The sequence below is a fragment of the Xyrauchen texanus genome, chromosome 37 (genome assembly GCF_025860055.1).
Source record: "Xyrauchen texanus isolate HMW12.3.18 chromosome 37, RBS_HiC_50CHRs, whole genome shotgun sequence".
NCBI lineage: Eukaryota > Metazoa > Chordata > Actinopteri > Cypriniformes > Catostomidae > Xyrauchen > Xyrauchen texanus.
Window position 1 is genome coordinate 28,045,683 of NC_068312.1, and position 14,055 is coordinate 28,059,737.

The following is a 14,055-nucleotide window of genomic DNA, read 5'->3' on the forward strand; positions in this document are numbered from 1 at the left end:
GGGAATATCAAAACTGATGCACGAGGTAAATTTTTTAATTTTTTTCTGTCAAAATGACAGACAGAATTTGAAGTTATTCGTCAATGTTTCAAATATCGGTCAAATAATTGATTGATTATTTGTGTCCCACACTAAATAATGACCCTGAGACGCCACTGACCATAGACTTTTATTATTATAATGAAAAGTTAAATATAATAATTATTTAGAATTACTAACCCTAACTCTTCCTCTAAAAGAAACGTTTTGCATCTTTAGAATTAAAAATACAAATATTTCATTTGAGTTCCAAATGAGTATGTCTCCAAAGAGAGGTTTTGTCGGATTTAGCTAATTCTGAAGCTTCTGTTTCAAAGTACATACAGACAAACACACATTTATCCAGGTATATAAATGGGGACTTCCTATTGGTCCAAAGATACTGTTCTTAAATTAGGCAAATTATTAGAGACTAACCCAAACCTTTAATTTTAAAACCTATTTTAAATACGTTTGGCAATTTTAGAAGTAAAAAAACAACATTATTTAGTGTCCTTTCAAAGTGATGTAAATTCTGCTTTACTATGGTCATCAAACGAAATTGCAAAAAGAAAGACTTTTTTCAATCTGGATTCCTTAACACTCCACCCATCTGCCATTGTTTAAACAAACAGTAAGTCCCACCCCAAACTCACAGTATTGGTTTAGACACTGTTGCTGTGTCAAACCAATAGAGCAATGTAAAAGCACTATATAGCTTAAAGGAATGGTCCGGGTTCAATACAAGTTTAGCTCGATCAACAGCATTTGTGGCATAATGTTGAGTACCACAAAAATGAATTTCGACTCATTCCTCCTTTTATTTAAAAAAAGCAAAAATCTAGGCTTCAAGTGAGGCACCTACAATGGAATATATATATATTCTATTTTTCAGTTAACTATCAGCTCTACAACTGTTTCTGTGTTCCCATGATCACTGGTCAGGCATTCCCTAGGCTGCCACACCAGCCTGTGCACTGTGTCTGTGCCCATGGGCTGCCCGCGCAGCCCAGTGAGGCGTAACGCACTCTAACAGATGTCACACGTCTAATATGTGCACTGAACCAGGCGGCTCATACTTGGGTGAAATCCAGCGGAATTAAGATACATACTGTCTGGAGCCTTAACGAATACTATTCATGTGTTTTCACAGGAACTGCATCGCCTCACGGGACCCCTACTGTGGCTGGACCAGAGGAAGCACCTGCTCTTTCCTCCGTGCGGGTACCAGGTTAGTTTTTAAAAAAAATATCTCAAAGCACACTTGTTAAAGGGATAGTTCACCCAAAAATGAAAATTCTCTCATTATTTACTCACCCTCATGATATCCGAGGTGTGTATGATTTTCTTTCTTCACCAGAACACATTGAAGAAAAATAGAAAATATCTCAGCTCAGTAGGTCCTTAAAATGCAAGTGGATGGTTATCTGACTTTTGAAGCTACAGAAATCACAGATAGTCAGCATAAATGTCATCCATAGGACTCCAGAGGTTAAAATAATGTATTCTAAAGTGATACAATCACTTTTGGTGCAAAAAAAATAATTTAAATAATTATATTTAAATAATTTTTAACTGTAATTCAACGCTTCCGGAAAGCTTCACGAGAGAGTGATCACGCAGTCTCTTGTGTGACGTATTTGTATTGCTCTATTACTGACGTAATCTCACATTCTCCTTTCAGTTTATAAACCAATACCAACTAAGCTTCTGTACAGCATTGCTCCTGCTGCTCTTCCATGTGTGTCTCACGTACCTCAGCTCTCATGTGCCTCACGTGCCAACATGATTATGTCACACATGCATACCGCTGCTGACCGGAAGTGATTATTTAGAGCAGGGGTTCTCAACGGGGGCATTCAAAGGATGATAGGGGGCTCTGAGAGCAAATTAGTAGAGGGGGAGGCATTAGGTTACAAATGGGGGGAGTTTATCAGTCATTATAATCAAATCTATCATCAAGTTCCTCTTTACATTAAAATGTTTATATAGACTTGGAGTATATCAGTTGGTTCTCTGATTTTGAAGTTTAGCAATGCAGCTGAAGTATGTGGTTTATCAGTGTCAAATACACCGGCTGAGGCACAGCCTCGGCTAATGCACCTGTATACCCAGTAGGGTACTCCTCCACCCCTGGCAGCAGTTCCACTGCTCCAGGCAGCCGGCAGCGAGCCCCTCCTCCCCTCGCGGATGACAGCCGTTCCTCCAGGTGGTCGACTGAAACTCCTCCGTTTCCCGGCGGATGGCTGCGGCTGCTCCTTTGGGTGGATGGCAGTGGCGAGGAAATATTTATATTTTTTACACCAAAAGTGACTGTGTTGCTTTGGAAGACATTAACATCTGGAGTTGTATAGATTACGTTTATGCTGACTATCTGTTCTTTTTGGAGCTTCAAAACTTTGATCAACATCTACTTGCATTTTAAGGACCTACTGGCCTGAGATATTTCTTTAAACGTGTTCTGGTGAAGAATGAATGTCATATACACCAGAGAAATCATGATGGTGAGTAAATGATGAGAGAATTTTCATCTTTGGGTGTACTATCCCTTTAACAAGGGCTTATTTTATTGTATCTACTTCCATATGAATTGATACAGGATCCAAAATGAACACTCGCCGAGCACCAAACGCAGGTAAAAGTTGGCTTTGGAGAGTAACTAAAACATTCATTTTGGACTGTATGTGAACTTTCATGTACAGATATATAGAGTATGTCTTCTGTAAGCACTTTGTTAATACTGTTTTAAAAGGCTCTATATAAAAAAAAGTTTTATTACTATTAGTTGTATTTTCCCACATCAGCAGATATCACAGATTTCATGATTTTTCTACACCTGTACTTCCTGAAACTGTTTTGTTAGGCATGTCCAAAGACAGAACCCAATACAGCCTTATAGAATGTCATCTTCAGATAAAGCACATATTTGAATGTATATACAAATCTTTAAAAAAAAAAAAGATTGTAGTTATGAAGTGTGCATTGTTATATTGTCAGCTTGTAGATTGCCAAGTTTTTTTTATGAATTTCAAATTTTTGTCTTCAGCCTCCATTTAAATATAAACCTGTTTCACTTGTGAAAGTGTATCTGTCTTCAGAGAGACAGCTTATTGGGTTTCGTGTGCAAATATAGGTTGTCAGTGTGTAAAGAGTGCTTTACCTCAGCACCCTTATCCAATTACAGCTCAATGCTTGGTTCTGATTTGATTTACCAAGGAAGGTCAACCAGTGGATTGATTCTGTCTCACGTAACACTGAAAAATTTGTTTTTAGTTTTCATACAAATTGAATTTCACTGTGGAAAAACGATACAGAGCTAGCTGTAATTACTGCTGTTTGCTAATAAACACTAACAGTAAATATGCAATGTCTTGGGGACTTTTTGTTTGCTGTTTATCAGTCTTTATGTGGTTCTCAGAGCTGCAATATGTCTAATGTTCATCCTCAGGAGAGCAGTGGGAAGGAATTGGCGTGTTCATTCAAATTCTCGGAGCGGTTCACCACTGTAGTATAAAAACACTGCCATCTTGTCTCATAGGAGTTCTGGAGATTACAGCTCTGCACCTGCAGTTTGTAGAAACATTAGATTTTATAGACAATCATTTAACTGCACGGGTGTAAGCATATCTTCTGAAAAGGCCCTTGCAGTAAAAAAGACCCCTGGCAGCCTTGTTGTCCTGGGCTTTAACTAATTGCCAACGGTAGTGGAAAGAGGCTGGTCGAATGTTCTGCTGTGCATAGCCTTCTGCCTTTCCTCTGTTTGAATTGCACTTTTGGAAAGAAGCCATTTCCAAGCTGACTGCAGTCGTTTTTCTTTATTAATGTGGTTTTAAGGTAACACAGAACCTCTCTAATAGAGCTCTGGGATGTCTCTGTGTGTACAAGGCTTGATCAAGAGCAGTAGTGGGAGATTGAGTTTCTGTTTAAAGGGACAGTTCACCTAAAAAAAACTAATTCTGTCATAATTTCTCTCATGCCGTTCCAAACCCATGAGACTGTAACAAAGGTTACGGTTGGGAAAGGAGGAAGCAGGAACCGGCTAAACAGTCAAATTAATATTTAATAAGAAATTAAACAAAAAGACACAACTTACACATAACAGCTGCATGTGTCTCTCTCTCTCAAACTGCCGCATTCTGCCACATTTATCCCTTTCCTTATCTCGTCCTCAACACACTCCTCCCTCCTTTGCCTCAGGCTGGGGAACCCTGGCATGATGGACATACAGAGGATCATTGTCCTTCTGTCTGCGCCTGCCGTCAGGTTTTTCCCTGCCTCTCTAGGGCTGAGGAGGGGGGCGAGGGGAGGAAAAAACTAAAACAAAAAAAGAGGAGTGGGAAAGGGCAAGGGCAAGGTGGAGTGACAGTGAGAGAGAGAGAGGAGAGAGAGAAAATAAACTTGCTCGCCGGAATCCTAGACATGCTGTCGCCTGGTCCTCGATCACTCCTCCACCCTCTGGCAGATGACAGCCACTTCTCCCCGGGCGGACCGGAGCCAGTCATCCAACCCCTGGTGGATGGTACGGCCCTCCGTGTTTTGGTGGCCAGTAGGGTACTCCTCCGCACCTGGCAGCGGCTACACCTTTCCAGGTGGCCGGCAGCAAGCCCCTCCTCCCCTCGAGGATGGCTGCCATTCCTCCATGTCCAGGTAGTCACCGGCAACTCCTCCGCCCCCCGCTGGATGGCTGCGGCTGCTCCTTTGGGTGGATGACAGTGGCGAGGAATCCCTCCTCCTTCCCGGGCTTTGGCACCAATGTAACAAAAGTTAAGGATGTGAAAAGGAGGAGGTGGGAACTGGCTGAACCATCAAAATAATGTTTAATGAAACCAAAAAGACACGCAACATAAACACATGACAGCTGCATGTGGCTCTCTCTCTCAGGAACTGCCACGTTCCACCGCAATTCTACCTCTCCTCGGCTGATTAGCCCAATTGGGGGCCGGGCATGTGTAGTCACGGCCTGGCCCCGCCCTCCTTCTCGTCACAGAGACTTTATTTCATAGGACACAAAAAGAGAGACAGAATGTTAGCGTCAGTCACCATTCACTTTCATTGCATATTTTTTTTCATAAAATATGTTCCATTGGAAAGCCATAAACATATGGGTTTAGAGCTTTTACATTTCTATATTTCTTTTTATCAAAGCCTAAAGGAGCAAAGGACAACAAAATTAAGCCATTTTAGAATTGCCTTTCAAGACAGTATTAAAACGTGTTTTTTATTTTTAAATCGCTATGCCTTTGCAAATAAAGACAAAAATGCATAGGCATTGCTATAATTCAGACGGTGTGGTTTTATGGCCTGTTTATGTGGTTTAGTAATAAATTATTCTACTACTGTTTCTTTTCTCATTTCACCACAGGCTTCCCTTCGAGCAAGACATTGAGCACGGAAACACTTCTCACTTGGGTGACTGTGACGGTAAGAGAACATTTTTATTATGGTAATAAAACGCCTCACACTGTGACCTCCTGTTCTCCTCTCATCCCGTCAGACCTGCAGCCGCCGTCCTTTTCTCCCCTTTCTCCATGTCAGCCCTCTGAGTGTGTTGCAGCCTCAGTTCGGTGTTCAATTCAGTTCATGGTGATCACAAGTTATGCATTCTATTTATAGTTCTCATTTCATCTGCGATTAAGTTCATCTTGGAGCAGTGTTGAGTTCTGAGAGAGCCTCTCTTGGTGGAGCTCATTGCAGCAAATCAATCGTTCAGTCTGAAATATTCACACGGTGTAGAACCGCTTTGATCTCCCTGCTGATTCTGCACAGACATTGGTGCTTGTTGATCCTGAGTCCACCACAGGAGACCTCACTCATCTGCTGACAGTCAAACAGTCAAATGTATAAATTTGAATCTGATCATCAGAAGCTTTTTGAAGTTTTCCAGCCTCTGTTTCAGTTGTGGTGCAGCAGAAGCCAGAAGGTAATGGGCTGGTGGGGCCAACTTCTGGATTTGCTAATGTGTTACCTAATGGAGAATATCAGTAAATCAGAAAGAGTACCTCGGCCACAGCACCATGAATAATGTAATGAAACAGAACTTTATTATGTTTGTTCAGTTTTCTAGCAAAACCACCCTGCTGGAAATACCAGTATTTGTTGTGTTTTGAATGCTCCCAGAAGGAAATGTTATTGTTCGAATGTAGCAATTTTATGGCTCTTTCATAGCTTTGGAGAAATAGTTCTCAGTTATGAAAGACTTTGACTTTAACAGGTTTAATAAAATTCCATAGGAGAGACAATATTTAACAAATGAGACAATTGACCCTTTGCTAAACTCCCCCCATGGGCTAGAAAGCCTTTGCTAAACTCCCCTTACATGGGCTAGAAAGAAGAGTGACTTTGCGAAGCATTTTTTTATTATTATTATCACTTTTAAGAAATTGTTCAATTAGAAAATAATGTGGCTTAAAACTGAGACAATTAATCATAATCAAGGCAAACGATTATTACAAGCACCAAAAAGCCCAATACTTTAATTTTCACGCAAATTCTTGGCATTTGCATACAATCGAGCACGAGCCTGTCAAACTGTATTTCATTTGACAGTGTGTGCGCATGCACGCTATGACTGCTAAAAGATACTGGACTATTTCTCCTCAGGAGAAACGCATAAAGATGTCTTTATATTCCTTCAGTCTCAAGTTTTACAAATGCAGGTATCTCTGACCTTACTCACGCATTCTTGACTTGCACATGCACTGTTGTTGTTGTTTCCACATTCGTCTTCTGTTGTTTACCGGCGATTACATCTCCTTCTAGCTCTTCTTTGTGACAGCAACCTCTCAGATGTGTCGGTGTTGCCATCTTGGGAACCCACTAATTAGTGCAAATATTTCCAGGCGCATGTGCAGAATGCGCGTTCAAAGTCTGGGTGTGCGTGTTCAGAGCTCGAGCACTCAGTTGATAAGGCTGGATCCCCTTATGAATGCCCATTGGAGAGTGACCAGAAATAAACAATTAGAGTGAAAAGGACTTAAATATTGATCTGTTTCTCACCCAAAGCAATTGCTTTAGAAGACATTAATTTAACCACTGGAGTCAAATGGATTACTTTTACTTTTTCATAGTAAAAGTAATCCTTTTGACTCCAGTGGTTAAATGAATGTCTTCTAAAGCAATTGCTTTGGGTGAGAAACAGATCAATATTTAAGACTAACCAGTCTGTCCTTTTTGGAGCTTTAAAGTGCTGATCACCATCCACTTGCATTGCACTGACCTACAGAGCTGAGATATTCTTCTACAAATCTATGTTTGTGTTCTGCATAAGAAAGTCATACACATATAGGATATCATGAGGGTGAGTAAATTATGAATTTCCATTTTTGGGTGACCTAACCCTTTAATAAGGTACTACAGTATGACCTGAATCAATAAATTAATTCATTAAATTTTATTTACCTTTGAGCAAATTTAGAAGTCCTTGCTGATGTTATACAAGATTATATTGAAATGAGGAATAACACATTGTTCAATCCATAGCATGCTCATCTCAAGATATACTAAAGATTCAAAAAAGAGAAAAAATACCCCATCATCTCAAAGTACTTTGTATCATTATTATAAGTGACCCAGCAATAACATGTTTCCATATTTTTGGATAATCTCTATAAAATCCTGCTTGAATTCACTCAAAAACACTTTACTCCCATAGACTTGCATTAGAAAATACAAACTCGTGTCAGATGAAAGAGTATAGAGCTGTAAAATTAATATGAATATCATAGCTCAGATCATTTGGTCTTTTTGGAATTGTATATTGGATAAGGAGTTTATGAAGATAAATGATTGAAATCTCTTATTTTAATTGCAGAAATATGTTCTCCGGAGAAAAATCTTTAAAATGAGAAATAAGCAAGAGTCTCCATTTGCTCTCCAGTTGAGAAACAATTTACCTATTAAAGAGATCTCATTTGTGATTTTTCTTTCCTATGTGCTCTCCCCTGCATGTGATCCTGGTGTTCCCATTAGGCTGGTTAGCCTAACCAGTAAGAAACGGCTTCAGCAGATAAGTTTTGCTGGTAAATAGCATGGCTGTTCTGGTTCAGCAGCTTAACCACTAACCCACTTTAACGAGCCTTGATCAACATGTAAATCCATGCTGGTTTAAGCTGGTCTTTAAGCAGAGTATATTTCCAGGGACCTGCATTTACTGTGTCTCTTTCAGCGGTAATAATTTTTGTATAAATAAGTGTTTGCCTTCAAGGCTTTGATCAGCAGAGCGGGTGGAGAACCTGTCTCATCCATCACACTCCTCGACTGTGGTTCTCCTGGGCCTGGAGTGCAGAGAGACGCAGACAAGTGGATGAGAAGTGGGTACTTGAGGATGTAACACAGCATACATCATTGTTTGTGGCTGGAGACTGGCTTTAATCTCAGAAAGAGGACTTGGGGACAACCTCAGTGATGGACATCACCCGGTCCAGACTGAACTTTACTTGACCGCAGACGTGTCCTTGTTCACTGCTTTAGAGGGTATAGAAGGACAGATGGCTGATGTTAACAGTTTCTACTTAATGACAGAAAAGTGGCCTGTGGAAGTGGGGGCAGGAGAGGAATCAATTTTCATCTCATCTCTGGCTCGGTTGGGGCTGAATGATTACAGAGAGTGGGATCCATAAACCAAGGAGAGAGAGAGAGAGAGAGAGAGAGATGCAGAGGATGAAGTTGCTTGAAGAGAGATGCTGTAAAGTGCATATGGATGGAGGGCTGGGGTGGTTGTTAGACAAGCTGGAGACCATGACTGGGGGGGTGGTCGGGGCTTCGGAATTGGGAAAAGTACAGAGACGGGACCATGAGTAATGTAGAGAGCAAGCTCTGACGTCTCCAGTGTCACTGAACCGTCAGTGCTGCATTTCCTAACGGCCTTGAACTGTTATAACTCTCTGACAAACTACTGCTGCCTACCGTACAGCAGAAGCTATTTCTCATTTCCGTGCTCTCTCTTTCTTGCTCTCTCTGCCTCAATATTGTGTAATTTTTCTCACTCCCTTTTTCTTGATAGCTTGATTTTTGAATTTTGTCATCTCAAGAATCAGTTTGCTTTAAAAAAAACTGCAATATAAACAAATTGGGTATTTGACAAAGCATGGACATTCTTTTTACAATACTTAGATTTTCTAATTTTTTTTTTCAGTAGATTTTAACCGTTAAAATTTTTTTTTTTACCATTTTTAATCACCATATTATTTCTTTCAATTCTCTTAAAGGGGTCATATCATATTTTTTTATGACTTAATTTTCCACTTATAATGTTTGCAAAGTTTTATTTGTTGTTTTTAAGAAGAAAAATAAGTTTTCCATTTTCCACCCTCTGGTCTGTTATTTGCTGCTGTGTTTTGAAATTCATAGTTGACCCAAAAATGAAATTGTCACCATTTACTCACCATCCTATCGTTTCAAAACCATTTGATTTATGAAGAACAAAAAAGGACTTGTTTTAATGTATACCATAGGCCGTATTTCCAATACAATTGTAGTGCCACGCTTTAAAGCTTAAAAAAGTATTCAAAAGTATCATAAAAGTATATGTGTCATGTTCCATGTCTTCTGAAGGCATGCAACAGATTTTGGTGAGATGTAACCTGCAATTTAAGTCATTTTGCAATGACAATTTTGATGTCCATTGGATCGTCATGAGTGCAGTGAAGAAGCTTGTTCACAGTGGCTTGAGTGCTAATTCGAGAATTATCATTGTTTAGCGTTAAAAACATGAAGTTCTTGTGTGAACACACACATGCTACTGTGAATGAGCTTCTCTCAGAAAGTTGCTGAAGTTCAGAAAAAGTCAGTTTTTGCAGCTTAGTTTTAATAAATGCCCTTTTTGTACTAGGGATGAAGTATGTTTTAATTTGTATCTCAAAAGATCAAGGAAGTTTTGATTCCTCATGAAATTACCTCTTTGACTGGCATGCATATTTATAGTAAAATTAGGGGAAAAAAGCTGTTTAAAATGAAATTTTGTTGTTCACACTACAGTACTCTGCATAAAATCGCAATCTCCCAGTGTCTCTGTATCTCTATTTCCTCCCTCACTTTCCCTAAAACTTCACCTAGGTAGCTGATAAGGCAGAGCTGCTGTCTTTCTTATTTTGTTCATCATTGTGAGGTTCGTAATTAGAGATGCATCTGTGCATCCTGTGGCCTGACCAAGCACTTACCAATCTGCTTCAAAATGTCAGCTCTCCTTTTTTAATCATGCTCAAAGGGGGAGCTGATCAAAGTGGATGTAGACATCAGACTCTTTAATTTAGTTGACCTGCTAGGCCTGCCCTATGTAGAAACCAGACACAGCGCCAGCAGTCAATTGTCATTCTGTGTTTTGATGTCCAACCTTTATGTCTTGTGAGTTTTGTCTTTCTATTTCTCTCCCTTCTCCTTTTTGGTTCTTTGCCTTTATACCTACTACAAAGACCAGCTCAGACCAGTAAGAAGTTTCAAACATCTTAACTTTAACTTGGCACAGCGTCCTAAAAACTGTGCTTACGACTACAGGCGCTAATATCTAGTAAGAAGCGAGTTAATGCAACCAAAGTGAGAACCTCCAAAAGCATCCATCTGATGCACAAGTCCATACACTAACAATTAAAAATATAGCAGAAGGAAGTAGGCCAATAATTTGATTAATTAATTATATGGGAATAAATTAAATATTTTCAATTTTAAAGCCACTTTTTGTATTGTCTAAATGCTTTCTGATGCAAATTCTAAATGTATTATAATTATAATATTTATTAGGCCTATAGTATATTATATTTATAATAATTGTAATAATTTTAAATTATCTTTATTTGGTGGCCTTTCTCAGTAAATATTAGTATGTGATTAATTTGATTAATCATGTAATTAATTTGATTAACAATTGTAATCAAATTTCAGCCCTAACATGGGTTCATTTCTCAATACCAATTTTAATACTTTAGATGCCATGTGAGAACTCCATTATGCCTGCTTACAATGCCTGGAACCAGCATCTAAAACACATCATATTGTGGTCACAATCTCCACCGGGCCTTTCTCAGTTTAGGGAGACTGCCGTGTTGTAAAGGAAAATCTTGTGTAATGATAGCTGATGACTGAACAAGCTGGACCGACTGTGCCCAACAAATAAATAATGTGTGAAACAATGAAATTGTAGTGAGAGCAATGAGTACACATTGTACAAATGGAAATGCTAAATATTTGAAACTGATACCATAACCTATCACATTCCAGCCTGGGGTGACACTTCCTTTCCCTCCTGATCTCACCTTAATGAGGGGTGTTAACCCTTTCCAGTTCATGACCTTTAAGTCAACTGTATCGATTACAGGATTAGAGGCTAATTTAACGGCCCTTTAACATCAACAGTATAATTTTCATAGTTAAAAAAAGAGTTGGTTTTGTTATAATGCTGTTATTGTGAGAGGTAGAATGCAAATTAAAAGAGATACCTATACTTGCCGCTCTTGCTAAAAAAAGCCTCTCTAGGTAAACATTAACAACACTCGCTTGTGGGAGCAATGAGAGACATTGTTTGCACAGAAGGCTCATCAGCAAATGTCAACATTGTTAAACCAGGCATCAAAAGGGGAAAAGGCATCAGTGCAGGAGAAAACCACGCTCCACTGTTGTTACAAGTGAATCGACTGGCTTCTTCTTAAACCTTCATTCCTGCAGTCATAACCCTCCTCTCGCTCTCCACTTTTTTGCATCTATATCTCTCCCCCTCTCCCTTTCGCCTGTGTGTACATTGCTGCAAACGCATTTGAGTATAATCACTTAGTTGACACAGATGGAGGCAATTATGTCGCTGTAAAAATGTTTCCAGAAGAAAGGTAGTGTTTTGACTGGGCAAACACTGGGTTTCAATCGCAACTTAATTGAAGACCAAGCTACATGGAGGTGCAAGTGCCGTCATACTGGTGTGGGGTCACTGCAAGAAAGCGACTGGAACTCATGTTGGCAAATTTGCTACTCCAGTCTGCTGTAATTTGTATTCATTAGCAAATGACAAATATGATTCATATAGATCTACTGTTTATGTGCCTCATGTCCATTGCTGACCTTATACCCACACATTGGTGAAATGTTGCTCTTGACATTGTAACCTAATCAGGCATGACGCAACAAGTTTTGCAAAGTAATTTTTCAGACCCACTTTAAATTAGGTGACCTTAACGACTATGTACTTAACTATTTGATACAATGTACTTATGTACATGCATGTCGTTGCATTGTAATTACATTTAAAGTACTTGCATTTAATTAGATTTGTTGTTACATTGTTAACTTTACCCCTAACCCATCCCCTACCCCAAAATCTAACTCTAACCCCTAACCCAAACCATATCCTTACTCCAGACCTACCCGTACCTGAACCTCTGTAGCAATAAATGTGGGAATTTTGCAGAACAACATGTAGTTACACAGTAAATACATAGACTTGTATGTATTAAATATTAGTACATAGTAGTTAAGGCCACCCAATATAAAGTGTGACCAATTTTTCTTTCCTCATTGAAACTACTACACGAAGCAACAAAACCGCAGCCAATCAGAACTAGTTAAAGTTTATTATACAGCTATTGGAGCAGGATTTTGGTCCAATGAGATTTCACTGTCGATTGAGCTACCGAGTGTGGTGTAACACTAATAGAAATCAAGCGACCAACAAATGCATTGTTGCAGTTATAACTTATATGAACATGAAATCAGTTTAAGATATAAGACACAAGATTGCATTGCACCTGGTTAGGAAATGGTATTAGACTGGTGCATCAAATTTTTTGTTCTCTGTGGAGTGTACTTTATATGGTTGGTGTAATATGTTTTATAGAAGGGGCGGCTGTGTTAGTCAGTGTAAGACTGATGTGTTGCCCTTGCCCTCTGAACCCTACAAACACTCCCACAGAGCCAGTTCATTTTCTCCTGAAGTAAAATATCTCATGACCTTCATGTTCAGGTCATTAATCCAGTCACTTCATGGACAAACATGTATGTATACCCACACACATTCCATGTACACCCAAAGGTCTCTTGAGTGCAGACTGGGCAATACCAAAGTTGTGATCTATGTTCCTGCAGATCAGACATGTGATACAGAGACCTTGTGAAAAGTATGTGATACATGTTCAAATAGAAAAATGAAAACATTTTCATGAACTGCAATGTGTGTTGAGTCTAGTTGTGTAACAGAACATACTGTGACATATTGGTCTTTGGTGTTAATATGGTCGAAAATAGTTCAAATCTGGTTTGCAACACTTGTAGATTCTCCCCCTCTCACGTCAAGCCATCATTTCCCATCCTCTATTCACTATGCTAAGGCAGTTAGAGGCATGGGAAGTGTATTCTTCATGATACATGAGAACAGCTCACAACGATTCAGATTTGAATCCGGTCGGAATCATGTCCCAATTACATTTCCCCTCACTCATTGCAAAAACTAATTGTTTGTTTTTTGTCTTGTTTTCCAGTGAAATATCAAAAAAAATAAAAAAATAAAATGTGATAAATAGAAAAGAAAAATTGTGTACGATAATTCAATTCATTTTCAGAGAATATATATTACGTTTATTTTTCTCTGCCCAAATAGAAAATGCTATTTTTTTTGCTTTGTTTTGTTTTAAGCAAACACACCACTACATGTTTACTTTTGCTTAAAACAAGAAGAAATGAAATTCTATTCTATTCTGTAATTGGGTAAGAACAGCCTACACTTAATTTAAGATATGTTATCTGAAAAAATCTTAATATCTTAAGAAACATTCCTTCTCAGGTATATGTATTTTTTTTAAAGGAAATAGCATGCAAGTATGTGTGAGAAACCATAAAGGGACAGTTCACCCAAAAATGAAAATTCTGTCATCATTTACTCATTCTCTTGCCATCCCAGATGTGTATGACTTTTTTTCTTCAGCAGAACATAAATTAAGATTTTTTGAAGAATATTTCAGCTCTGTATGTCCTCACAATGCAAGTGAATGGGTGCCAAAATGTTGACACTCCATAGTGCACAAACTGCTGTGGAACTGCTGTGCATGGAACAAGCACTACACG

At 38.9% G+C, this 14,055-nt stretch overlaps 1 protein-coding gene across 1 annotated transcript in view; it reads left to right on the forward strand.

Moving 5' to 3' along the window:
- Positions 1 to 14,055, forward strand: part of LOC127630414 (semaphorin-6B-like) — a 160,998-nt gene that overhangs the window by 133,027 nt on the left and 13,916 nt on the right. The window contains exons 15-16 of the mRNA XM_052107884.1: positions 1,172 to 1,249; positions 5,381 to 5,439. Of these exons, the coding sequence (XP_051963844.1) occupies positions 1,172 to 1,249; positions 5,381 to 5,439 (137 nt within the window). The remainder of the gene's footprint in view (positions 1 to 1,171; positions 1,250 to 5,380; positions 5,440 to 14,055) is intronic.